Source organism: Falco punctatus, assembly GCF_963210335.1.
Source record: "Falco punctatus genome assembly, chromosome: 2".
Classification (NCBI taxonomy): domain Eukaryota; kingdom Metazoa; phylum Chordata; class Aves; order Falconiformes; family Falconidae; genus Falco; species Falco punctatus.
Window position 1 is genome coordinate 69,621,273 of NC_137581.1, and position 27,132 is coordinate 69,648,404.

Genomic DNA, 27,132 nt, shown 5'->3' on the forward strand with positions numbered 1-27,132 from the left:
AAGATAAAAGTAATGATTTATAGTTGAGGTGATATTTCTTCCTAGACTGGCTGATGTAGCTGAAAGAAAAGCCCAGACGAACCCCTGGGAGCAAAAGCCCTTCTTCTGGTTGCCAGGTTCGGTTTCAGGCTTTGCTCAAAGCCCAACAGCTAGTCTACTCTTTCCTAACTGTATCAGCTGATGTAAGGAAAGACGCTACTTCTGCTAACAATCCTCATCTGGCTAAAGTGGAGAAATCAGATTTGCAGCTCTGGGATAGGCTGTTTGTGAATAGCTCTGATTTTTTTTTTTCTGCTGTGCAGTGACCTCAGCCAACATGAAGCACATAGCTCTCGCTTACTAACCTGTGAGTCTAATTGGTATTCTGTAGAAGTCCTCACAATGCCTTTTAGTTACAGCAAATGTCAGAAAACACAAAGTCCTTTTTTCTTTGTGAAAATTCCTCCAAAGGGAATTGCATGAACCCCAACTGCACAAACGCTACCTCTCAGCACAGGCTGCACATCCAAGCACTTAATTCGGGCTTTCAAAAGCAGGGCTGTGCAATACAAGCTTCAAGATGTTTACTTTCCTAAGTCTCTTTCTGGCCAAGAAGAATGACTTAATTCACAGGATAGTCCAAGCTTTGTTTTGTGTTCCTGGAGCCCAGATGCCCATTTGGAGACTCTCCTCGCAAGCCATGTGGACACAGCACCTCCCCAGGCTGAGGGTTTGGCTGGGTGCAAGCACAGTAGGAGGCATTAGGAACTGCTGGACTTCACCCAGGCTGCTAACAGCTGCTCCCCATCGCCTCTCGTCCCACCACATAGCCCCAGCAGAAGCAGAGCTAAGCCAGATGGAATCAGCCCACAGGCTGGATTTGGCCTCCAGTTGGAACTGCCTGACTTCATAGCTTGGAGCTAATTAAGCTAATGATTGACTATTAGGTGGCATTTTTTTCCCTCTAATGCCATTTACATCATCTGTGAAAAGCGCTCCAATTTTACTCTGGTGGTTGCTGGGAATCTCACCTAACTTTGCATTCCTGTAAGTCAGGTGTTAAAGCTTGAAGTGGTCACCTGAGACTGGGTCCTTGTATAGAAGATGAAGGGAAATGGGCATCACTGGAGGTTGAGTAGTCCGGTCTGCCTTTGCCATCTCTTTTGTTTTTCCTACCAATTACAGAGGCAGTAAAAGTCTAGCTGACTCAGGCTTGGACATTTTTACTTTTAGATACCTAACTTAAGGCAGATGAATCTCCCACTCGGTAAGGCAGATTACCAAATTAACTAGAAGATCTCACTTGCCCCTTTCTCCAAAAACTAGCCCCTAAGAAAGCTGATAAGTAGGATCCTCACTCAAAAAATCCTTCTGCCCTGTATGTCCAAAAATAAAGATTACAGTCTCTGGAGCACGGTGATTTTCTGGCCTGTTTCTGGGGCAGCCTAATTTCCTGTGCTCAAGAACTTTCCTTTTATAAGAAGGAGTAGCAAGCCTCCACCAGATTTTCCTTTTCCACCCACTTTAAATAAGGAAAGCAGCACCTTCAGTGAGCACGGGAAACCCTGTGCTTGCCTCTCCCGTGGTCGTCCATCACTTGCTAAGCAGATCTGCAGTGCACCCCACAGCTGCGGGGCTGGCTCCTCCCAGGGCTCCCCAAACCCGGCCATGCCTCGACGCCCAACCCTTCGTCTGGGAGCTTCTCTACAGCAATTCCAATGGAAATACTGGAGGGAAAGCCTGCTCACCTCAGTACTTCTATTTCTTCCTCCTTGACAAGAAAGCTTTCAGATGGCGGACAGATATTGAATTTCTGTGTGCCTGAGCCATACGTGGTGCAAAGCGAGGTTAATAGATTTTTACGGCCAGAGGGAGTATCCCGATCACCTCATCCGACCTCTGGCATCACACAGGCCAGAGACAGGGAGCTGTAATTACACCGAGTTTCCAGCAGAAATGAAAGAACACAGCCCACACCTAATTGTCCTGCCAATCAGATCATCCCACGAGTCCCCCGATTCTTTGACCCTCAGTAATTTTGCTGAGGAGGGTTTATAATCACAGGGTGTCTCAACACGCAGCTTGCATCTTGTGCAAAAGAAGACTGATGTCTTTGGTTTCAGAAGAGGAAGACAAGGAATCTGCGCATAGCTTCCCGCATGCTGATTTTTTTCATTTCCTTTTTTTTTTTTTTTTTTGGGTTTCCCAGCCAAGGCCAAAAGCAAAAGGTAGGTGTAGCTTTCTCCTTCCCTGACAGCTCTGTGCAGCTGTTTACAGCTGTGCTATGCTCTCTTCGGCTGAGTGAGGCTGAAGGGTAGCATTTCGGCTCCTGCCTAGCTGCAAGGCGATTAATAGCGGCTGTCAACCCTCTGACCTCTGGACTGGTGATGTGTCTCTGAATGCATTTCCACGCAATTCCAGGCCACAAATACCCTCTAAAACAAACTCTCAGACCTACTTTTAAAAACATCTAGAGGGTGAGGAGACAGTGCCCAGACAGACTTTTTGCTGATCTTTTTCTGTCAGATATGTTAATAAAATGGCATTCTGGTGTAAGGAAACTTGGACCAGAGAGTGTTTAGACACTATTGAAATCATTCCTTGGAGCTGGTCTCATGTAAGCTTCTGCATTAATGAGGGATCATCTCTATTTGCACCAGTTCGCCAGCAGCACAATCAGCAAGCAATTAAATTCTAACAAGCGCAAGGCTTGTGAGAGGACTCCTTGCACACAGGCAAAGGTTGCTTGGATTTAAAACCAACCAAATGGGGGGTGTAACTTTCCTTTTCCCACCCACCCATCCCCCCCATATATGGATTTTTCCCAGTTAATACTGTGGCGTGTCCTTATCAATTGCTATTTCATCAAGTCGTATGGAATGTGTAAATTCTCTCGCTGCCAGAGTGTAATCCTATTTGGCAGAGCATTACAAGGGCTGTACCAAGGGTGATTGAGAGGTCATAGCAGAGAGGCAAGGGAGGAAGCTTGCCAGTATGTTTTCAGCTGTGGTGGCCAACTTGGCAATCTTCTTATCGTCTCTTCCCATTTCCATCCTCTTACATACCCAGCTTGGTGCTTAGCCACCATTTAGAGCAGGTGTAATTCTCCTTCCTGGATTGCCATGATAATACTCTCTGAACCACCTTTGGCAGCACCAGGACCCCTGAAGAAGGCAGGAGGGAAATCTGCCTTCCTCACTTGAATGATCTGGAAAGAGACGAGCTTTCCAGAGAGTGATACTGCTCCAAGTGCCCCTGGGTAAGTCAGTGGCTCGGCGCTGCCAAGTGCAGTCCAGTACTGAAACCTATAAACATCTCCCCTTTACATTTTGTTGTGTTTGTGTCACCTTCTAATGTTTTAATATTGACATACCTCTTAGGAGGCTTGAAAAGATGATTTTAAAAGTTCATAAGATAGAGAAAAACATTAATAAAAACTTTTTTCTCTTTTTTTTTTTTCCAACTTGCCTCTTTACCAGTAGCTGAATTTCCAGGTGAATTACTTTCCTCTAAAATGTCACAATACCCCCTTTAACTCCCAAGGTCAGCTGTTCCTTTCCTTTGCCCAAGAGGAACAGTTGCTTAGTTTGGTTTTAAATACTCCCAGTGGGGTCTGTAACATGTCTTTTCAGACAATCCTGCCCAGTGCTTCGTTTTTCTTCCTGTTAGAAAGCTTTCTCATAATGCCTAACTTAAGTTATCCTTGCTGCAATTTGAACCCATTATTTCTTATGCTTTCCACCAGGGAGAAGAAATTTTTCCTCTTCTCTCAGCAGCAGTCTTTTGCATATTTGAGGAATATTATCATTCTCCCTTCCCCCACCTTTAATCTTCTTTCCTTTAAGCAAAGCAACCCCAATGCAGTCATTCTTCCTGGTAGGTCGTGATTTCCAACCCTCTGATCCTTCCTGCAGCTCCCTTTGGATTCACTTCATCTGGTCCATACCTCTCTGGGATGCGGCGCCCAACGCTACACAAAGTATTCCAGCTGAGACATTATCTCTGCTGAGTAAAGCAGACAAGATGCTGTGTGTTTGCTGTGCTACATTTAGTAAGTTCCAAAGGTAAAAGAGAATCTGCTTTTCTACAAAGAGCAATAAATTATCCCTTTCACCCTGATCCAAATAGGTTTTCTTACTAAAAAAACTGGGATAGAGAGAAATTAATAGAATTCAAAACTTATTTTGAATGTGTCTTAAGTAAAGAATACATTCTTAATCCTGTGCATGGTACACTAGATACTCCTGCACATAACAGACATTTGCTGAAATATACTGGCAGAACAATTTCAGGAAGTGAAAATAAGAAGGTTTAGCTGCTAGTGAGGAAAGAGGTCTTGCGTTTTCCCAGGGATCTTAGGTAGAAAGCAATCTTTACTCTTAGTTTTCGTGGCTCCCAAAATCACCACTTTTTTGGGGAACCCTGGGATATAGCACACAGTACCAAACTAAGCAGCACATCTAAGGCGGTAGTTACGGTTTTTTTGCAAAAGGCTAGCTTAGGATCTAGATTTTCCTCCCCTACACTTACGTGTCTCTAATGAGTCCCACCAACAATAAGTATCAGCACATCCAAAGCTCAAAAAATGGCATTTAAGTATGAATGAGGTTTTATCAGAAAGCCTTGAATAGCAGCCTAGCAAGGCGCTTCAGCTGGGGTATAGTGAGGATGCAAGTGCACCCCACTCGCCCAGTGCTTGAGAGTCCTCACATAAAGCCTGCACAGCACCAGCCTCCTTTCCTGTGGAGGTAACGCTGCCACAGCATCACTGCTTCTCTTCCAGCAGCTCAGCCCCACTCACACAGGCAGAGCTGCTGAGCCTCGGGGTGGGTGAGCGGCCCAAGCCCACATCTGCCCCCCTCCCCTTCCCTGCAGTGAGGAGTGCTGGCACCAGCCAGATGCAGCTTTTCTGCTGGCAGACTCCCGATGTGGTCAGCCCAAAGCCCCATGTGTCCCTCTGCGATGTGTGAATGTCACCTTTTAGCAGAGATTATTAGCAGGCTTTGTCTGACTGACAGGCACTTGTGTTTCGCCTTGAATCTTCGAAGGCAGGCAGGCACAGGGGCAAAGAGCACTAATAGAATTCTTCAATGTCATTTTAATAGGATCACTGTTTTGTGATAGCTATTTTTTCCCTTCTTTATCTTTGTCTGTCCTCTGCTAGGCTCTGTGTTAATGCCCTCTGGTGATACTGAGTTCTTTCCAAGTTTCTCAAAAAAAAAAAAAAAAAAATCCCACCAGCATTAATTATTGCTCCAGGAGGATGTCTTCCCTTAAAGATGCAAGGTTTCTCTGAAGCCATCTGTCTGGATTTTCTTCCTTTGGGACAGAGAGAACAGTTAGCAACTCAGTATTTCCAAAAGGAAACTTGCAGCTCGTGTAGATAATATGAATGACCCAGTTGCCCTGGGAAGGGAAGTGCTGTCTTGTGTGCAGTGTGTTCCGTATGCTATCCATCCACCTTCCTCAGTTAATGAGGCTCAGACTTCTTCATGCTGGTCAAGATAAATATAAAGCTCCCTAGCCCTGAAATCACCATAGTGAGGTTGCCATGGTAAAAAGAAGAAAGGAAAAAAAAAAAAAGTTCAGTCCATCACAGATTAGGCTAAAAGCTGATACAAAGAGAGACAATAGCATTGCATCAGGACAGAGAAACATGCCTGTGATGTTCTCCAAAGTACCATGAGCTAGGTACAGTTTAGATTTTTTGAAACATCCTGTTCTGTTCATTTTTCTAACAAGATACATTGGGATTCTGTCTTATGGGAAGATGTTATGAGAACAGAGCTAGGAAATCGAAGCTTCTTAAACATCTAACTCAAGTACCGATGCTGAGCCGTGACAAAAACAGAAATCCTGGTCCACACCACTTGTATTAAAGTTTTGTGACCCGATCTACAAAAAAAAAAGGATAACTCATCCAAAACCTAGATCCCAACTCCACATTTCAGTTCCACTGTTGATAACCAGGCAGCTTAATTACCTCCCAGAGTGATTATGAGGCTGGGTTATTTAAGGTTTGAAAAGCTCTATGGAGGTTCTAATAACAGAATGTCAGTCATGTACAGGAATAGAGATGTACAAGGTGCTCTGCCTGTGGCCACAGGCAGTAAGCTCATATGGCCACTGCATGTACCCAAGCCCAGACATTTCCCGGCCCACCGTGCATACCCATGCCCTGCACGTGCCCTTGGTGAGCCCTTATGCTCCATGTGAAAAGCATAAATTGTGGGTTGTGCCTACTGCAGATTAGAAAGCAAAGCTTAGAAAACTAAACTGCAGAATCCCACCTGGGCAGGGCTCTGAAGAAGAGGGCAAACTGCCCAGTGGCCAGTCCATCTCCAGGAACTTCACTTATTGCTTGGTAAGATATTTTTTTGTTCTGTTCTAAGTGACTATCCACATTCCAAGTAATGAGTAGATCACCAAGACCCAGGATCCTGAAATCTCACAGAACTGCACTACTGCTTTACAAAGCACAGAATTATATCCTAAGACTTGAGAAACCACACATCCTCCTTGAATGTAAGAATAGATGTCCACCCTGCCACTTGCATTATTAACGGGTATACTGGATGCTGTGTGCACCAGTAGTTCTAGGCAGGTCCTCTTTGGTCATTTCTCAGTGTGTCTATCCAGAGTCCAGCTCTGATTTGTAAGCTGTCCAGATTGATATTCCTTTCCTCACCACCATACCTGATGGTGAGGTTGCGGGGGTTTTGGCCATAGAAAAATGGGGATCGATCTGGATTGTTTCTTCCTCTGTAAACAAAGTATCCAAGCAATACTCTCATGCACAAATGTGTCTTCAGGATGAACAGAGGAAGGTGAACCCGTGAAGATGAAGTTGGATCACCACCTGTAGCAGAGATGTGGGACAAGAGCCTTATGGGAAGTATCTCATTAGGGATAAAATGTCTCCTAGTCTGCTCAGTGAGGGACACACTGAACAGGTCCTCAACTGATTACGCACCACCACCCATTTAGGTGGGGGATGCTTGACTCTCAGTTACTAACTAACACACAGGACTGCACCTAGATGTGCCCTCACCAAGTCTTGAAATTAGGTTTTGCTAGTGGAGACAGCAAATTCTGCTGCTCTCCTGAAGAGCCCTCTCCAGTGCCTCTGCCAGGATAAACAAGGGAGCAGAGCTGCAGCAGGGAGAGGCAGCAGTGGCAGCTGTACGGTGACATTCTTGCATGTGGCTCAGCTACAAGGAGATTGAGTGAGTGCTGCTGCTCTGCAATAGTGGCCACCAAGGGGTCAGATGTCCACAGGCATGAGAGCCTCTTCCCAGGCTGTGTATCTGCTGGTGTTGTAGCCCTCACCCAGACTGGTATTTGCAATGCCAAGCCAGGGACTTTCCTGAGGCCGATCAGAAAATCAAAGGTCTGTGAAGGGACTCTTATATATTTGCATAATAAATTTGCATTAATATTTTATCAATATTCTTCTTTCAAATCCATACAGTATCCAAAAACTTTTCTGGTTTCTCAGTTTCTGCATCCTTTTTAACACCACTGACTAGCTATCAGCTTCTTCACTCAACACAATTTTCTCAGTCTGGATGTGTCTGCTCCTGGTCCAGGGTCCTCTCTACACTCTAAATCAGGACAGTCCTAATGCTTAACCCAAGTAGCTCATCCACTAAAAGCCATCTATTTATGTAGACATTTCTCCAAAAGAGAAGTAGGCCCTCCTAGGAAAAGGCATGGGAATCTTACCTCAGACACGATGACACTTCAGTCCTGTGAAGATTTTCACATATCTCACAGTGGGATGGGACTGCTCTGCTACAGACAGACTCAGCCCATTCCTCAGCCTTTACTGGATTTGGATCCAAGTTCTTTCTGGAGACTGATTGAGATGCGATGTTTTAGTGGACAACACGCCTGGAGCCGTAGGATGGGTGAATCAGAAGTGTGTATGGCCAGCTATTGTGACCAACATGGTGACAGATTTATTCTTCCTGAAAAATAGTCTTGTGAAGCTAATGCTACAGACACAATATTTATCATAGAATCATTTAGGTTGGAAAAGACCCTTAAGATCATGCAGTCCAACCGTTAACCCAGCACTGCAAAGTCCACCACTAAACCGTGTCCCTGAGCGCCACATCTACATGTCTTTTGAATACCGCCGGGGATGGTGACTCAACCACTTCCCTGGGCAGCCTCTTCCAATGTTTGGCAACTCTTTCAGTGAAGACATTTTTCTTAATATCCGATCTAAACCTCCCCTGGAGCAACCTGAGGCTGTTTCCTCTTGTCCTGTCACTTGTTACCTGGGAGAAGAGACCGACCCCCACCTGCCCACAGCCTCCTCTCAGGCAGCTGTAGGGAGCGATAAGGTCCCCCTGAGCCTCCTTTGCTCCAGGCTAAACACCCCCAGTTCCCTCAGCTGCTCCTCATAGGACTTGTGCTCCAGACCCTTCACCAGCTTTGCTGCTCTTCTCTGGACACACTCCAGCACCTTCACGTCTGTCTTGTAGCAAGGGGCCCAAGTCAGGTCAGAACACAGGAAAAACAAGCTGCTGGCTGGTGTACTAGCTAAAGCTGTTAGAAACCTGTGGGACAGATTTACACATGCTCACAGTGAGACGTATTTGAACATACCGCTGGTGTGTGTATCTCACCGTATGTATTCACAGAGACTTCAATCATGGACACAGCAGAATGGAGCATCTCAAGTGCTGCCATTGATATTTCACTGAAACCAGCATTATGTCTAAAAGTAGATAGGCAGACTGTAGCAAAGAAGGAAGGAAAGGTCCTTTTTGTGGAGAACATTGCCACCTTGTGCACAACCGCATTTACTTTGTGCCTGGATGGTACTGCAGAAGTTTTTTATCCTTCCTGCCTCTCCTGAAAACTCTGGGATGCCTAAAGCAGCATTCAAGCCCTTGAATGGAGAAGTCTCCCTAAATAGCATCAGCTTGTTCCAGTTCCCAAGCAATGATAACAAGATCTGAACGGCTCTCTGAACTAGTGCACTTTTCCTTTATATCTTGCAAAGTGCTTCATTAAGTATATTTAATGAAAAAAAAAGCCAGCTGTATCACAATTACACCAATAAAATAGTGGAAAATCAGGGCTAACAAAGCTCTACAGAAGTCTGTTAATCTTTAACAGGTGGAACAGCAGCGTTTACTCACACACTGCAAGTGCCAGCAGCCACGCAGGCACACAGTAAGTACAGCAGCAGCAGAGTTTTCTGTACAGGAAATTCTGGCGAAGGTGGGCAAATAGACAAATCAACACAACTACCCTAGTGCAGCAATTGCCCTTATAGTGTTTCATAGCAGATATGAATTGCAAAAACCTTGAAACACCAATACATGGCCAGTAAACACAAATATGAATTTTCCTGGTGAGAAATACAACGCCCAGCAAAGCCATGTTGTTTATGTAAGGAAAAACTGCCATAGCCATAGGGGGGGCAGCTGATGCCATTTCCATGCCTTGCCCACGAGCACATCCTCCCTAAAACACAGAGCAACACACAGCACAGCAGCCCAGGAGTCCTCCCACTGGGGTATGTAGAAGACATGGCACGCCATTCCCCATGAAATCCAGACCATTCCCAGGATTTCCACACTATGCTGCCTCCTTCCATACTTTTTTAATCATCATCTCCATCTGGGCAGCTCTGCTCCAGGTCAGTTTTTGTCTTGCTGCCAGCAAAGCCAGGGGGTGAACCTGAGGCTCCAAGTATCCCTGGATCCTGGTGGGCCTGAGCACCCATCCTGCAGATCCCCACCGGCTGCTCACCCTCAGCCAGGATCCCCCCTGCACTGACCACCACACCATTGCCAGGGCACAATGAGCTCTGATGTGCACATGTTCCCCGTTTGACAGGGTAATGGAGTAAAATCCACAGCACTGACAGGGAACATGTGATTTCTTCTGTATCACTGCATGGAGGTGCCCTGCTCCAAGGGGTCCTTTGCACTGGGGGTGGGAATTGCTTGGCCTTTTGAGGGGGCTTTTATGGATGGAAGTTGAGTCTGCAAAAACCTCAAGTTTCCCTCTGCCTGCTTTCCAAGCAGGTACTGTCTGTATCCAGCTGAGCACCTGGATACACTGGATACAGGATCTCCAGGGCACTATCTGCATTTCAGAACAAGGTGCATGGGGCACAACCCAGGGGATATGGCAAGGTCCAGTTTCTTGCATGACTTCCTAAGGAAATCCCATGTTCTCCACGCAGATTTGGAGTGACAGCTGGCTGATGTGGATTTGTTGTTAAAGATTTTCATAGAATCACGGAATCAATCGTTTAGGTTAGAAAAGACCTTAGAGATCATTGAGTCCAACCATTAACCCAGCACTGCCAAGAGTCCACCACTACACCATGTCCCTAAGTGGTGCATCCACACATTTTTTTAACACCTCCAGGCACAGAGATTCCACCACCTCCCTGGGCAGCCTGTTCCAGTGCTTGACTGCCCTTTCAGTGAAGAAATTTTTCCTAAAACCCAATCTAAACCTCCCCTGGTGCAACTTGAGACCATTTCCTCTTGTCCTGATGGAAGCATGCCAGTGTTTTAGCTAGGAGGATGTCCCTGTGCTTGCTGGTTATTACCACCAGGAGAGGAGAACAGCGATTTGTGTGTTTTGCAGAGGTGCCACCAAAGCTTTTGGTCTCCATTTTCTCATCAGGAGTACCCAGGGTTGTAAGGCCTGAAGTATCAGATACTAGTCAGCAGAAGGACAAAGAGACGTTTTCTCTTTCTTCCTGCTTTTTCTATATCTGCATTCAAAGTGCAACTGCTACCAAAAAGCCAGTGATGGCATAGTTACTGAACTGTTTTTAAAATTGCCCTGATATCTCTTTATAATACAACACAAATGCACAGGGCAGTAGCTAAGTTTGCAAATGACAGCGTAGTGCTGTTAAATTGAAAGTACCATTTGACTTTTTAATGTAGAGAGAAAGCCCATCTTAACCGCGGGGCTGGGTCTGTAACATATGCCAGATGACATGATGCCACTAGTGCTTAATGTGTCTTGTAAAACTGGATATAAACAGCTCCTCTCACCTGAAAGATTCATAGCTTTTGCTGAGCTTATGCTGAAGACAGCTTATTAGTATGCAAATAATACAGCAGTATCTTTTCCTGGCTTGAATTACGCATGATTTTGTCTTGCAGATCGATTTTACTTACTGAAAAACCTGCCCAATTACTGCTGTCATTAATGGTGGCACTTACCTGCAGTCTACCCCCTCACATTTCTCTACAGATCAGAGCATCCATGTTTATCTAGCTTTTTTCTTCCTATATACTAAAGGCAGGGATGAAGCTTTCATGGGTCTGCACCAAAATTCTCCTCTTGGTCTGCAATTTAACACTCTTGCCCCACTCTGCTATCCTCAGTGCACAATTCCCAGCTACACACATGAAGCCCATCCTTTGAGAAGAACAGTGCTTCTCCTAGTGTATCCCAACACCAAATATCCCTGAATCTTCATCATAATGCAAGATCTCCAATTTTTCTTTATCTTCTTCATCTCTACTCTTCTTCTCTAGTGATGGACAGATTTCTCATTTAAGCCTCCCATCCAAGCCCCTTTCTACCTGCCTGTGCCTGTTACCCTTCACCTTTTCCACTGTCTTGAGGACTCTCCCTCTCTTCTCTGGATGAGAATGAAGACAAGAAGGAAATTCTTCAAGCATTTCCAGGATCAGCCCTTTGATCTGGACTTGGTTCACCCCACAGAACCCAGTTCACATCCCATTCCTCAACACTATTACATTTGCTAGCTAGATGTAATCAGAGGGAATGCACCTCAGCTGAAGAAGTTTGGGATGTTACCAGATGGGAAACCCAGCTCCACATTTTGCATATACTCCTGGTTTTGCTTCACCCCTCAAACTTTGCACCCTTTTACCACCAGCAGTTTGTTGCTAAAAAAAAAAACAAAACAGTCGATGCCTTGGTACTGTGGCAGAGATCGATCCTTGTGTGTGTCTATCGCTGGTCTCAACCTGCCATGGAGGTGGCCCTCACCATTGCTCCTCTGATCACCTGAGGCAAGGAACAACTGAACCACAGACAGTGCTAGCCAACTTGAAGGATCCAGGGCATCCCTACTTTCAGCTTTACATAATAGAAATTATCCGCATATGGGTAGATAATTAATGAAGTTTTCCAACACCCCTAGACAGTCTGTACTATTTCTCAGAAGGATAAACTGCAATCAGGCAAGAAGAAAAGTTCAGCAGCTGGCCCTGCTGCCCTCCTTGTAAATTAAAAGTGTTCCCTTGGATATTTAGGGGAGTGGGATCAGGATGACACATGCCATAGCAGGAGTCAGTGTTGCTTTGGGGGTAAGCAACTTGCTCTCACTAGTAAATGCTGTAACTTTTGCCTCCACAAGAAGCATCTTTGTATTTAAGTTGTTCAATATACTGGAAGAAATACAACTTCCTAGAGTAGATATATTGAACCAGAGGCTTACAAATATGCATAATTACATTCATCTCATTAATTGTCCGTTAACATCTGTTACATGGACTGTTCTGCCTTAGATTCATATAATTCCTTGCTTATTTAACATTTGAAGTGTTAAATAGAAACAACCTCAAAATTACTTGATATTTTTCCTGCCTTTTTTTATCAGACCTCAAATCCTTCAGTCAGCTCTGTAAATTAAAATTAATTTGGCGAAGTCCTGAAAAATTCTGCATGGTGTCAAGAGATGAAAGTTTTAACATGTTACATGAAAACAAGTCAGATCATTCATCAATCTCTCACACAAGCTTAGAGAGTGTCTTTTGCTGCTGGATTTTCTTTTTTAATGGATCTGCCTTCCACAGGAGGGAACGAAGCCTTTCCCTGTATCACAAGAGCCATCTGCAAATAGACAGACCTAAGAAGTTCAATACTTTTTATAATTCTGTGAAGAGCTAAGTGCATCAATAAAATACTTAATGCCTCCTGCAATCCTTTGATGACTGAATTTGCTAAATGAGATTGAAATGAGGAGTGATTTATAATGGGCTGTAATGAGAAATGAGTTCAACTGCCTTCCAAACAATTGACAGGGAATAGATTAGTTTTAGCAATGTCGTGATTTAAAAGAATAGAGAAGGGAAAGTATTCCCCTTTGATCTCAGTGACAGCAAAGTTTCTTTAGACATGATCCAATCCCAACAAATATGCAGCAAAAGTTCCATATAACGGTGCTTTTTTCACTCCCTTCACAAAACAAGAGCTAGTCCAAACTAAGTTACTGAGGTTTCTATTAGAAGTCTCATTTTCCATTGCTACACAGCTTGTGAAATAGGAAACTTCCCTAGATTTCCAGAGAATAATGACAAATTATTGTGAACTTGAGTTTATATTACAGGAACAAAAAGTACACTTTAACTTTCATGGGAATTGCCATAGATCAGAGCTACTTTCTTCATGAACTCTGTAAAAGACAAATATTAGTGTTCAGATGTCATGCTGACTTATGGCTTAATATAGCGTGCTTATTCTGTACCCTGATCCAGCAGAGCTGGAAGCATGCACCCAGCTTTCTCATAGCAAATCATCTCACCCAAGTTGAACTACTCACAGCAGTAAGGCCAACCAAGTACCCACCTGAGCACATTGGGAAGGGAGGTGAAGGACCAGACCTAAAGAGGAGCCCTGGGAAAGGAGGACCTTACCAAGACAGGTACAGCACAGCACAGCACAGGTATTCAAAGGACACTCCTTCATTTCACCTCCTGTGATGGCAGTCCTGCAGATACTTCTGCCTGCAGGTCCCTCACCATGGCTGGTTTAGGTACCCGCAGAACTGGCAGCTTTAACTTGTGCAAGCAGGACAAGGCCATGGAGGGCCGACACCTGGCTCTCCCTCTATGTGTGAGGTGGATGTAAAAGGTCACCCTCCAGGTCAGGCAGAGTTTGGTGACTACAGATTGTCAGTGCTAGCAGGTCTGAGTAAAGGAAAACCAGAGCGGTGACTTCTGGAGCAGGGCAGCTTGCCATGAACCTAATGTGGCTGCTCACATAACCTGGGCAGGCAGTAAACTTCAGACTCCTACCATGAAGAAACCCCTTGTTATTACTAGCGGTTCACTTACGTTTCACACAAAAACCTCCAGAGTGACTGCCCACTAATGGCAGATCACCTGCCAAATCTGTGGCCCCTGCCTGCTGGCACTGCTGCGGTGTGGGAAGAGTCAGGATGCTTTCGCAGCAGTACGCAGGACAGCCATCACACAAGCCTCAGCACTCTTTACAGGATCGCTGCCTCTGACTTCTTCCATGATAGCTGACAGAAAGACCCTTCTCACATCAGTGAGAAGTATGCATTGATCTGACCAAACTGTTGACAGGCTGCAAAAATATTGATAGTGCATTTAGCAACAGTGCCCCAAATCTTGGCAAACGAGAGTTCACGCTTTCCAATTATTTTCTCCCATTATGTTGCCTCACTCTGCTATGTATACTAATTGGCTGTTTTGGTTTGCTATTTAGCAGCCGGCTTCCTTTTAAACTAAAGCTCGTTCCCCTTAACTGTGTGCTTCCATAGCTTCTGCTCCGCTGAAAGGTTAAACAGATTTCATTATCCATTTCCTGCAGAGACCTAATTTCTACAAAAGGCCTTGAGCAGGGTGATATGATTGGCAGGAAAGAGAATAAGATTACAAGAAGCTGTTTTCACACTTAGCCAAATACAGAGAAGCACAGACACAATTTGAAATGATGCTCTGCACAGGTCTCAGCAGCTGGGAAGAACATTCAGCCTCTTCTGGTTTGCCATTATTCTCGCATCCACCCCTTTCAGCACAGCATCCTCGAATGGCATCCCCCGACATGTCAGCACATTAAGCAGCTCAGGATAAAAGACAATACAAGTCAAACTGTCTTCGTTTCTCCAGAATTGTTATACATTGCTCTGTACCACCTTTTAATGGCAAGGCAGCCCCTGCTGTAGCCCTGACAGCAGGGAGCAGGCTAGAAGAGGCCATCTCCCCTTCCCCTACCTAGTCTCCTCAGTAAATCCCCTCAGCAGGCCTGGTTCCCTTCTTGCAGAGGGAAGACACACTGTCTGGGGGTGCCGTAAGTGTCGTTCGTGAGCACAGGGTATCTGGCTCACCACAGCTGAGCAGCCTGGGGCAACAAGATGCCTATACACAGACTTGGTCCTCTACAGGAGCTCAGTTCTCTTGGTGGTCCCAGAGCCTGCAAAACCCGTTAGACTCTGTACAAAAGGGGAAGGCAGCTGCGGTTTTAAGACCCTGCTGGAAGAGAAAACTGTGGTGGAAACAACCCAAAGTCACCCCCACCCTTTTATTTATCCATGGGTTTATCACACCACACACCAAGGGCATCAGCAGTTCAGTTCAATTCTTCTGCCTTCTGCCTGAGGGGCTCAGACCAGCACCAAACAGTGCCTCATTCACCAGGCATGAGCCCTTCTGGTGAGGGGACACCATCCCATCTAGGATGGCTTACTTTGCAGATTAGGGAAAAAGAATCGCTGTGCAAGTGTGGATAGGAGCAAGCAGGACACTTTTTAGGAACTTGCAGAGTTTCTGGAGTAGAGGGCTTGAACATCCCCCTGCCAGAAGGTGGTTCAAGCCACATACTCTGTGCTGGGAGCCACTGGCCAAAGTTTTTGCAAACTGGTATGGTTCAATCACAAGATGCACTCTGTCCTTCAGCTTTCTCTGTTGGCTTGCTCCAGCAGGTCTATGGTTAGTATCCTAGGGATGTCCATCTGTCTTTCAAACACCAGTTCTCCTCATGGAACAATGAGCCTTGGATCAAGCTTTGGACCACAGACTCCTTGCCTGTAGTTATTCTGGCTCAAGGTCTTGCTGCCTGTGCAGAATACAAAGAATAGAGGGATACCCTGGAGGCAGCCAAGCGCTGGGACAATTTGAGGAGTCTTCACCCCTAGATGTTTCCCAGACCCTGCAGGACAGAGCCCTCAGCCACCCTATCCAAATAAAGTGGTCATCCTGCTTCAAGTTCCTCTCTTGCTGTGCTCCATGAATCATCAACGGTCAAGACGACAGCGAAAGGGCAGCTGCAACATTACTACTCTGCCTCCACAGAGCCACCGACATGGGAGACAATAAAAGGGAATAACAAAATAAGAAAGTATCCAAAGCATTGCCTAGTTTTTAAATTAGATTTCAAATTGAAGATGGATTACAGATTCCACCTCTCCTTCCTAGAAGGTTTGATAAACTAAATGAAAAACAAGTTGAGAAGAGTATGGCAGCTGTGTCTGCATCAGCAATCCAGACAGCTCAACTGCAGATCTGGAAGGACAGGCTGAGGATGTGACATCCGCTGTACACACATTTCAGAGGGTCTTATTTCAGGTTAGCTTTACCCTCACTCTTTGGACCAACTTTCCCTTTGGGGGCTGTTCTACATAGTTTCCTCCAAAAGGAACAGAGTCTATGTGCTCAGAGGTCACTCCAAAGAGCACAAATAAATGAGGACAAGCAAAGGACAAGCAAAATAACAGTGCAGACTTCTATGGAAAGAAAGAATTGTCCTCTTCCTAGATGGTAAGAAGTTGTTGGTAAGTACAGAAAGGCATCAGATCTGATAGCATGTTGGATAGTCCACTGTCATGAGAAGTGTGATGCTATATATAACAACAGTACTAAGAACTTGCCAGCTTGCATTCTGCTGCATTTGGTTCACTTGCACAATGCTAGTGTCTTCGCTATTTTGCAAAAATAAACAACAAAACAACAAAAACAACCAAAAATACGCTAAGAGAAAAGAAAGGAGACAAGTGACACCCAGATCACCATTCAAATCTCAAACAGGAAGCTCTCCATCAAGAGAACTTGAAGGAGAACTTAAACTTCACCTGAAGTTTAAGGAAGTTATTTGTTGTTTGAACTACACACTGATTTGACTGAGGAGACAGAGTGCAGGAAACAAGGTTAAAAATCACTATGAACTGATAGAAAACTAAAGAAAAAATTGCTGCTTATTGAGTGTTGCATCCTGTACCAGCCACCCACAGAAGCCATCAGCAATATAACAAAATGCCCTTGGGGCAGCCTCGTTAGCAAAAGCTCTTGGAGCTTGTTAGCCCAAGCATAGACAATTTGAAAGTGTAGGTGGACATTAAATCTAACCCAAAATAAGCAAGCAGCTCTGAGAGTCAGCAGATCTATAATTAAGGTAGTATTTCAGTTCAATCTCTTCTAAGGTCTCTATTATTATACTATTCTGTACCTAGAAGACAGAAGGCTTTAATATAGAAAGGCATCAGGTCCTGAAATACCATTTTCCCTCCCTTTTGGCAATGGCACTGCTGTAGTAATGCAAACTTCTGATTTTTGTGGAAGAAGTCAGCAGTTTCACACTCTAGCACCACTGTCTTTAATTTTCTTTCCCAATTAGCAGATAAAATGGTGCACTAAGCTCAGCCCCCGTAAAAGGCACGGCATTGCTGCTAAATGAAAGGGGGTTCTGGATTCAGTGGGTCCCAGGAGACGCTGGCTGTCACCAAGGCCTCTCTCAAGATGCCCGAGGTCCCAGCTCACGGCCTCGTGTTGGCCCCCCTGCCAGCACACTTCTGCAAAGGACCACACATCACCTTCAGCAGCACCCACATCACAGGTCATCTCCACACATCCAGGCTGTCAGACATCTACACACAACAGGCTAAGAGAAGGCACAACCAAGTGCTATAACCAATTGTTTAAGACCAGCTATTTAGATTTGATTTACACAAGCTTGTCAAAAGCAGTGCACTTAAGGCCACTTCATATTTCAGATTTTGTAAAGAAGTCAGCAATTTAAGAAAATAATAACAGGAGACCTCTGTTTCTACTGATGTCTGTATTTTAAAACTTTGAGTAAGATTTACTCAGGCTTCAGAATATAAAATGTCTTTCAGGATCTTAAGTGAAGCTGCAATAAGTTATGGTTGGTTTTGTTGTTTTTTGGGTTTTTTTAAAGAAACTTTTAGTTTCTCAAAGTTTCTAGATAAACAGCTGTCTTGAAATACTACCCTTCTGGGGCTCAGCATGACCTTGATGAGTGTCTCCGGGGCTCTAAGTGGGAACACTGGCTGCAAGCATACTGTGTCAGTCTTGATGCCATCGCAGGAGTTAGTCATCCTCTGAGTCACTCTCCCCCCTGGCTGGGACACTTGCCCTGATTGAGGACATGAGCTGGTCCTGGATCTGCTTCCTGGGGTTCTCCTCCAGGTCTGTCTTGATGGCACCCGACTCTGAAATCTTCCACTCCAATTCTGTGCAGCACAAAACAAGAGAGCCATGAATGCAGGGGAGCAAACTGGAAAAAGCCCACCTTGCTTTCCCAGCCCACTTCTCTTACCACCCTGCCACCACCACCACCACCAGGGCCTTGCTCTATTCCTCCCCCTCCTCTTCCACACCCAGGTCCCAGCTGCTGCCCTGTCTCCCACACCCAGCTCCAGCTGCGCCCTCCCTTCACGGTCACTACTGCTGGCACAGGTTTCAGCGCAGAGCTCAGAGGTTGGGGTACTGCTCTGCAGCCCACCTGTGGCATCCCCAGTGCCCTCCTACTCCCTTTACAACCAATGCCAAAGAGGCAACGGACAGAGAGCAGCAGCTTTAGATGCCAACTCTCCTGGTGAAAATGAATTCTACCTCCTTCTAGCCATGTAAGGGCAGAAGACAGGTTTGCACATCTGTTCCCAGTGCAGGAATACTGCTCATGTACTACAGCTGTTTCTGTCATATACAGAGTTCATCACAGCCAGGAAAGGCAGGGATTAGACTTGTTGAGTGGCAAAAAAAATTGCAGCAATTCCACTTACACATCTGAATTATAGGTATTTTTCAGGGATGTACTCTGTAAACACAATTCACCCCTTTCCCACTACACTATTAGTTCCTTAGCAAGACAGTAAGAGAGACTCCATCAGCAGTAGGCCTATTGCTACATAAGCCCAAATTGGATTACTTCCCAGAAGTGGAACACATTCAGTTGAAACCTTTCTCCTAGTCCTGCTGGCAACCCTATCATTAAATCTTATTTCCTTCAGACATCACAGAGTAATAAATACAACTTCACGCTTTCTTTAATCTTAGGGAAGAAGGAAGGAAGAAATAAAAGAAAGCGTGGAATTTCAGTGCCCAGCTTTCTGTGATGACTGAATTAAGCTGGCTCAGTCACCTTTGGACCTGCCCAAAAATCAGTTACTTATACAGTAAAAATGGGAGAAAGCTCACTGTGGGTTCTGCTACCACTGCTCACTTCAGTGCATAATTAGGCATCTGCTGTAGTTAGCTGTTCTCAAATCAGCAGTCTCATTGGTGAGCTTTTCCCCTTCTGACAGTTCAAGGCAGGGGAGTTTTCAACAGCACATGCTCAAGATATCCTATAAACTTCAGGGTTTTAGTAAAAAAAAAACAACCAACAAAACCACAAAAAATTCTTTGCAGCCTATCCCAGTATAGGCAGTGACATCATTTAGTAGGGACCTTGAAATGCTGTTTAAATGTGTTTCAGTTCAGGTAAAGGTGCCTTCCCTTAAATCTTGAAAAAGCTTGAATGCATCTAGGCCAATATGCCTACTCAGAAACCTGATGGTTATTCTTTTAACCAAAGTAAAATCCACTACGTTACATCTGAGTTGCATTTGCTTTCCAAGAAGAGCCTTTTCCACTGCTGACCTCTGTCTTCGGGCACTGCTGTAGGATACAGTCCCTGATCAACTATCTCCAAAATGAAGAGCCACAGTGCTCTCCAAGACCTGCATCACCACTCATCTCCTGAAGCATGTCATGCTGACAAGGCTGCCTCCAGGCTGCTGAGATGGGCAAGGAGAAATAGGTCTAGGGAAAACCACAACCTCCAGAAAAGGTAACAGCCTCTCCCCATGGAGCCCTGTGCCCTCTGAACCCCCGAGACAGAAGCTTAATGTGCTGGCATCTCCAGGAGATGGCAAGAGGGAAAGGAAGCAGCCCAGTTTGGGGCTAGCAGTTCCATTTGGACAAGTGGACGGGTTCTCTTTAAAGGTTCATGAGGAGCAGAGCCTGTGTGTCAGGAAGGCAAACCAGACAAATACAGGCTATGGGCTTGAAAATGAAACAAGAAGCCCTACAGTGCAACAGGCAAGCACCAGCTATTAAGTAACTGGGGGAAAGTCAGTCATGCAGGTACAAGTGCCCCAAAGAATGTACATGGGTACTATTTACCCTTTAATACATTCAGGAAAGTTTGTTTCACCTGACACAAGGTGTAAATACTTGCACACACATTAGATAAATCTCTATACGTTGTCCTACTCAGCCACTCGCTGCTTTCACACGATAGCCTTAATCACAGGCTGATGAACCGTAAGGATAAGAAAAAAAAAAAAAAAAAAAGAAAAATACAACCAAAAAAACCCAAACCTCAACCCCAATATGATTTTTAGTACCTCCCTTCTCCTAAGCCTCACTTCTCTCATTCCCAGCAAAGCAGTTTTGCTTTTCCTTTGGAAAACTGGAGACGCAGACACTAACCATCCCTTGTCAGGTTCATGCCACCAAACACCAGAGGCCCAATGAACTGAGCTTTGATGTCTCCCTCCAGGTAGATGAATATCGTAGGCAGGTTCTTATCAGGATAGTTGGCAATGCAGGTGGTAGAGATAGCTTTGATGAATTTCACATCTCTGAACTTTCTTGCAAGCCCACTCATATGTTGATTTATTAAGGCACAGAGTGGAATTCTGTGAAGAACAGGAATACACATAAGGAAAAAAAGACAAATCAGACAGTAATCCGCTCCAGAAGAAAGGTCAGAAATACCAGCTTGACAAGTAGCATTTATGGAAAGACAAATGTACCAGAAGCAACTTCTGAATACTGTTGTTGTCCAGTATTCCAGCATTCAAAGGAAATCAGCATCACTGGAGGTTTTGGTGCATGGTGAGTTTGTTTTAAGATATTAGCAATACAACCTTCCCCTCTATCATGCAGAAAAATTGGTTTACAAAGACATGATATTTAGAAATTGTAGGAGCATGGGCAAAGCAGGAGGAAAAGCAGCTCCTGGAAGAAAGTATGCATGCAAATGATGATGAACACCTGTGAGGCAATTAGAGACAGGGAACAAAAATCAAGTATTTCTAACCCTTTCCAGAGAATTCCAGCAACTTATGAACAACTGATGTCATCTCTCTGGACTTGTGCAAAGCATTTGACACTGTCCCACATGACATCCTTGTCTCCAAATTGGAGACGTGGATTTGACAGATGGACTTCTTGATAGATAAGGAATTGGCTGGATGGTCACACTCAAAGAGTTACAGTCAATAGCTCGACATCCAAGTGGAGACCAGTGACAAGCAGTATTCTTCTGGGATCCACACTGTTCAACATCTTTGTCACTAACATGAACACTGGAACTGAGGGCACCCTCAGCAATTTACCTACAACACCAAGCAGTGTGCTGCAGTTGATACGCTGGAGGAAAGGGAGGCCGTCCAGAGGGACACTGACAGGCTTGAGAGGTGGGCCCGTGTGAACCTCATGAAGTTCAACAAGGCCAAGGGCAAGGTCCTGCACATGGGTCGGGACAATCCCAAGCACAAACACAGGCTGGGCAGAGAATGGATTGAGAGCAGCCATGAGGAAAAAAACTTAGGGGTGTTGGTGGATGAGAAACTCAACATGGCCCAGCAACATGTGCTTGCAGCCCAGAAAGCCAACTGTATTCAGGGTTGCAACAAAAGCCGCTCGGCCAGCAGGTCGAGGGGGGTGATTCTGCCTCTCTGCTCTGATCTGGTGAGACCCCCCTGCAGTGCTGCATCCAGCTCTGGGGCCCCCAATGTAAGAAGGACCTGGACCTGTTGGACAGAGTCCAGAGGAGAGCCATGAAGACAGTTAGAAGGCTGGAGCACCTCCCCTATCAAGACAGGCTGAGAGAGCTGGGGTTGCTCAGCCTGGAGAAGACAAAGCTCCAGGGAGACCTTACAGCAGCCTTCCAGTACCCAAAGGGGGCCTGCAGGAAAGCTGGAGAGGGACATTTTACAAGGGCAGGCAGTGCTAGGGCATTGCGGAATGGCTTTAAGCTGAAAGAGGGTAGATTTAGATGAGCTATGAAGGAAGAAATTCTACACTCTGAGGGTGGTGAGGCACTGGAACAGGCTGCCCAGAGGATCTGTGATGCCCCATCCCTGGAGGTGTTCAAGGCCAGGCTGGATGGGGCTCTGAGCAACCTGGTCTGGTGGAAGGTGCTCCTGCCCATAACCAAGGGCTTTATGATTTTTAAGGTCCCTTCCAACCCAAACTGTTCTGTGATTATCTGACCTTTCTGACACGTTTTTCCTTCACACTGACAAGACTGGAAACCTTGTTCACTCCATTTTTATGCCTTTAGGAACCAGGCTAAAGACACACAGTGATCCTTAAAATGCACAATACCGCACACTTTAACCAGAATAATTTCCAAAGCTTTGATATTCCAGTGGCAGCAGCTACCTCTGTGGCAGCTGTACGGTACCAGTCACACTGTGCTGTATAGATTTATAAGAAAGCCACTTCATGGTAACATGATTTTAGAGCTAAGTTCAGCAGTCTTGAGTCAACAGTGATGAAATTACTAATTTAAGTTTTTGTTTCTTAGAAGTCCAGAATCAGTTCCTTAGTTTCCACAATAACTACACATTTGTCTAGAGTATTTTCAGCTATTGACAGCGCAAGGTTTAAAGGTTAAAAACAAATTCTTACCCTTGTTTGTAGAGGTGCAGGACTACCCATATTCCTTTTCCAGCTTTTGTAACCTCTTGAACGTAATCTTTTCCTGAAATCTCCAAAACTTCCCCAAATTTATTCTTCATTTGAGCTGCTTTCATTTCTGCTAATCTTTGTTGCCTGAACAGCAAGGAAGAAGAAAAAGACCTTGTGAATAGATGCATTTTTGACAGAACAACAGTTAAAGGACCTGGCTGAAACCCAGAATTCAGAGGCACATTATAAACTTCTTCAAACCCCAGAGCAACAAAAGCACCCTGACGTAGTCAAGAGATGCTTATTACAAGTTAAAACTGCCAACATGCAAGTAGTACAGCTACGTTTCATGACGACTTCTTTTTCCTCATTTCTAGCCTCAGCAGCCATTTCTTCTTCAGATACCACACTACAAAACTAAATGGCAAAAAAACACGAGAGATGGTTAAGGGACTAGAAAACCAACACTGTAATGATGTAAATCTGCAGCACCTTAATCTCATTCATGCAAAAACTGAGAAATCTCGGAGGCAATTTTCAAAGCGCTCAGAATCCCCAGCCATGCACATCAGCAGGTGCACATTACCTCTGCAAAACTAGGTTGTTGATAAAGGACACTGAATTTAAATGCAGTTATCCTACTGAAGACACTTAGAAGCTCTACAAGAGACCAGAAACACAACCCACTTTTTCTATTAGGCCTAACAACATCCTCCCTCTCTTCAACAATATCTAACAGTATCTAAGAAGAAAACTCCAGTTTTCATTAAAGCAGAATTCTTCATGCTGCTCTGACCTGTACATTTCAATAGCTTTCTCATCCTCCTCATTAAATTCATCTTCATTCTCTTCCAGCTCTTCCAGAGTCATGTCCTCGTAAGTTTTCACTGGAATAGAAGAAACACCAAATCAGCAAAAACCTTACTCCAGGATTAAAACTCATCGGCTTTTATCAGTCCAATAATTGATTGATTTTAAGGACAGATTAACTGTGGGAAATAAGGTGCTTTCTTTAAGGTATTATTGCTACTGGATTTTTAGAAAATTTTAGAAAATATTATGCACTTAGACATAGATGGAAAGACAATCCCTGAGCCAAAGGCTGTCTAGACTAGCACACGAGTACCTGCACTAGCTTTCAAGTTTGGTAGTTGCAGCAAAGACATACTTAACACACACGCAACACAGCAGGGATGCCTGAAGAACGGAGGAAGCATACAACAGGTAATGTCATGGGATACTTTTACTTGCACATACACACAGCAAACTCCCGTCGTACTGTTCTTTCTTCAATTTTCAAACATTTCCTTCTATAAAAATTCAGAGCTGACATCAATAGCAAAGCTCTTCTTGTGCTGGAAGAATCCATGTGTCCAGGAGCACATTTTTTTTATATTGTTAACAGATGACCACCCTATATGAGAAGCAGCTTTGGTATCCCTTACAAACTTGGAAAAGGACACATTGCCTTGCAGGCCTATAAATGTTACTGCTTGCCATTTCTTTGGACAAGCATCCCCAGGAGCCACCCCAAGACTTCTCCTGCCTGCTGCTGTCCAAGTTGGCTGGTCACTCACCAAGAGACTTCTGGAGGATGGCAAGTTGTTCCTCTTCCTTTGCACGCTCCTGTTCCTCCAGGTTTTCCTTTGGAGGAAGGATACCTTTCTTGCGCAGGATGTCATTCCACTCCGTGTCTTTATTCGGGTCCTAGAACAGAAGAAATGGATGATGCATTCAAGGCGAACACTGCCACTTCCAGAATTTAACGCAGGCAAGTTTTTCCAGACACACTTGCTAGACTCCTAACTGTCCAGATGGCAGCAGAAAGTCAGTGTGCATTCTCCTGATGCTTCTTCGCAGCTCAACCAGAACCCTGAAGAGTGACTTTATTTTACCCACTCACCACACATACAGGAGGTCTTGGTAGTGTACAGAAGCCTGAAGCATTGTAACCATCACTGCAGCTCTCACAAGGTGAGATGGAAGGGGAGGAAATCAGCTGGGTGACAGGGAAGCACGCTGGCCACAGCGCTCACACTCACGTACAGAGCCTCAGCAGAACAACAGGCCACCAGACCAGCAATCAGCGCATTGGGAAGCGCCGGTGAGAGGACACACTGGCAGCCTTGCAGACCTGACTCTGGATATATGGGAAGTCTGCTCGGTAGATTAAAATCAGCGTAGCTGCGTAAGTGCTTAGAGAGAAGCAAGCACCGTCCCTGCCTGACAAGCCCACTGCTAGGGAATCAAACCTAAACCTGTGCCTAGGCACTTCCTGAAAGTTTAAGAGACTTTACCATGAAATAGTCGCAATATTCCTGTGAAACAAGGCCAGCAGGCGCCCAGGTATTGTTGAGAAGCTCTAACTTTTGCCAAGTTAGACAGTAATTCTATTTTTATTTAATTGTATGAAATAGATGAAAGCTCAGCAGCAAGCACTCACGGGCCGATTTTGGTTCCTTGCTGTCTTGGCCTACACTAACTTTGAAAACTGGACACACCATCTACTGTTCTGCTATAGTTTATATATAGCTTACACTAGGGTCCGTGCAAGACCGTATCTCCTCTAGACCAAATCGCTGTGCTTCTGCACTACCGGGTGGGGGGTGGCGTGGTGTAATAAGGACAAGAAAAAAGTAGCGCTATCAATTGCACACCAGGTTGGTTGTTTGTTTGTTTTTTAATCGTCTTTGTGGTCGTTTTTCCCTCAACACAGCATTTCACAGCACCTACTGTTGCTTATCAACACACTGACAAGTGCCCGTAACACCCACCCGCCCATGTGCTTCCTACAGTAGTGAAATCAACACCGTATTTGAAAAAATAAGCAACAAAGCGCCACAAAGCCAAGCCGCGGAGCTCCTCGGCAGGACCGCCACACGGCGGGCACCCCGCCCCAGGCAGGGGGCTGCCACCGGGCTCCCCTGCCCCGGCCCCGCCGGTGAGCGCGGCCCACGGCTGCGGCGGGGCCCGCCCGGCCCCAGCTCTCCCCGCCGGCGGCCCCGGCGCCGTGCCCGGCCCCAGCTCTCCCCCGGGCGGGCTCGCCCTGCCGCACCGCCGCACACGGGCCGGGGGCGCTGGGCCCCGCCGCTCACCTGCATCCTGCCGGCGGGGCCGGGGCCCGATCGGCGGCGGCGCTGGGCAGGGCAGGGCAGGGCCGGTCCCGGCGTGCGCGGCGCGGCCGGAGGAGGCGGTGCTCCCCGGCGGGGCGGTGCAGCGCCGCTGCCGCTCCTTCCCGTACGGCCTAATAAGGCCGGTCCCGGCAGCGTGGCCCTGGGGGGAGGTGTCGCGCTCGGGGCCAGCGCAGCCGGGGCCATCCGGCTACGTGAGCTCACAGGTTTCAGCTCTTGCTGGGGGGTTCGTCTCTTTTCTTCACCGTTCTCCGTAGCTGCCGCTGCATCTGCACGGGTCTGGCCCCTGCCCCTGTGGTTTCCCGGACAGGGAGCCCTGGCAGGCGCACCGGCGTGGTCCGGCAGCTCTCCTTCCTCGCCCGCCCGGCCTCCCCTGCCCCGCTGCCCTCGGAAGGGTGCGGGTCCCTCACGCAGCAGCGCGGCGCTGCCGGGCACCGCCAGTGCCCCAGCAGCCGCGGTGACACCCGCCCCCCCGGGGCTGCAGGCGGCCGCCCCTGCCCGGGGCTCCGCGCGCCCTGAGCCCGCCCCAGCGAGGCGCCGTGCCGCTGCGCCGCCGCCCGCAGCCCACCGCGGCCGAGCTGTGGCCCCCGTGCCGGTTCATCTGGAGAGGTGCACCTACCCTCTCCGCATACCTCCCCCCCCCCCCCCCCCAAATCCACGGCAGCTCGGAAGCGACGCGGGATGGGAGTCGTGGAGGGCAGAGGAATTCCTGCCCGGCTTCCAGGTGGCACAGCCCCGCAGCCGGCACTACGTTGTAAGAGACTTTTCCACATCCCCGGCTGTGCCCCGGCTGCCCGAGCCCCGCCGGGTTTGCCGTGCGGCTCTGCTCTTGCCTCGCCCTCTGCTTGTGTCGTTGTTTTAGCAGCACGGCCAGGGACAGTGTCCTCTAAAAGCAGCCTGCTAAACATACCCTGGGAAACGAGCTACACCAGCGGGGAGCAAAACCAGGAATTTGCTGTCGGCTTGGAAAACGTGTAACAGACTCTGAAACTCTTGTTTCTGAAGTTAAACAGAAAGTCCTCAGCACCTTCCAGCATCCCTTTCCTAAGTGCGTGTTCCGTGGGTCAGCCCTGCTGGAGGGGGTCCATAGCGCAGCAGCAGAGCTGTGTCCCTCTGCCCCCCGGCCTTGCCGGACGCTGGGCCACTGCAGGGTGCCCAGGGGAAGCAGCATGGCCATGGGGTGGTGGGATCCCGACCAGGCAGCATGCTGAGCTGGGCATGGCTCAGCTCCTCACACTCGCCCACCAGCCAGCGTGCTGGAGCTACCGTAAACCACAGAAACATCCCAAATAAATTGTCAGCCATAGGGGAAACTTCCCTAGGTGCAT

At 46.5% G+C, this 27,132-nt stretch overlaps 1 protein-coding gene and 1 long non-coding RNA gene across 2 annotated transcripts; both read right to left on the reverse strand.

Annotated features, from left to right (window-relative positions):
• Positions 1–2,180: 2,180 nt before the first annotated feature.
• On the reverse strand, positions 2,181–12,314 carry LOC308059663. Its single transcript, XR_013926360.1, has 2 exons — positions 7,705–12,314; positions 2,181–5,298 (listed from the first exon to the last, which is right to left on the reverse strand). It is a non-coding gene; the product is annotated as an uncharacterized lncRNA (long non-coding RNA).
• A 5,469-nt stretch (positions 12,315–17,783) lies between these two features.
• On the reverse strand, positions 17,784–26,005 carry PDCL3 (phosducin like 3). The gene is made up of 6 exons (XM_080377340.1): positions 25,769–26,005; positions 24,251–24,380; positions 23,470–23,560; positions 22,674–22,817; positions 20,463–20,671; positions 17,784–18,217 (listed from the first exon to the last, which is right to left on the reverse strand). The coding sequence occupies exons 1-6, from the start codon at positions 25,988–25,990 to the stop codon at positions 18,075–18,077; spliced, it is 939 nt and encodes a 312-aa protein (XP_080233466.1). The 5' UTR covers positions 25,991–26,005; the 3' UTR covers positions 17,784–18,074.
• Between the last annotated feature and the right edge of the window lie 1,127 nt (positions 26,006–27,132).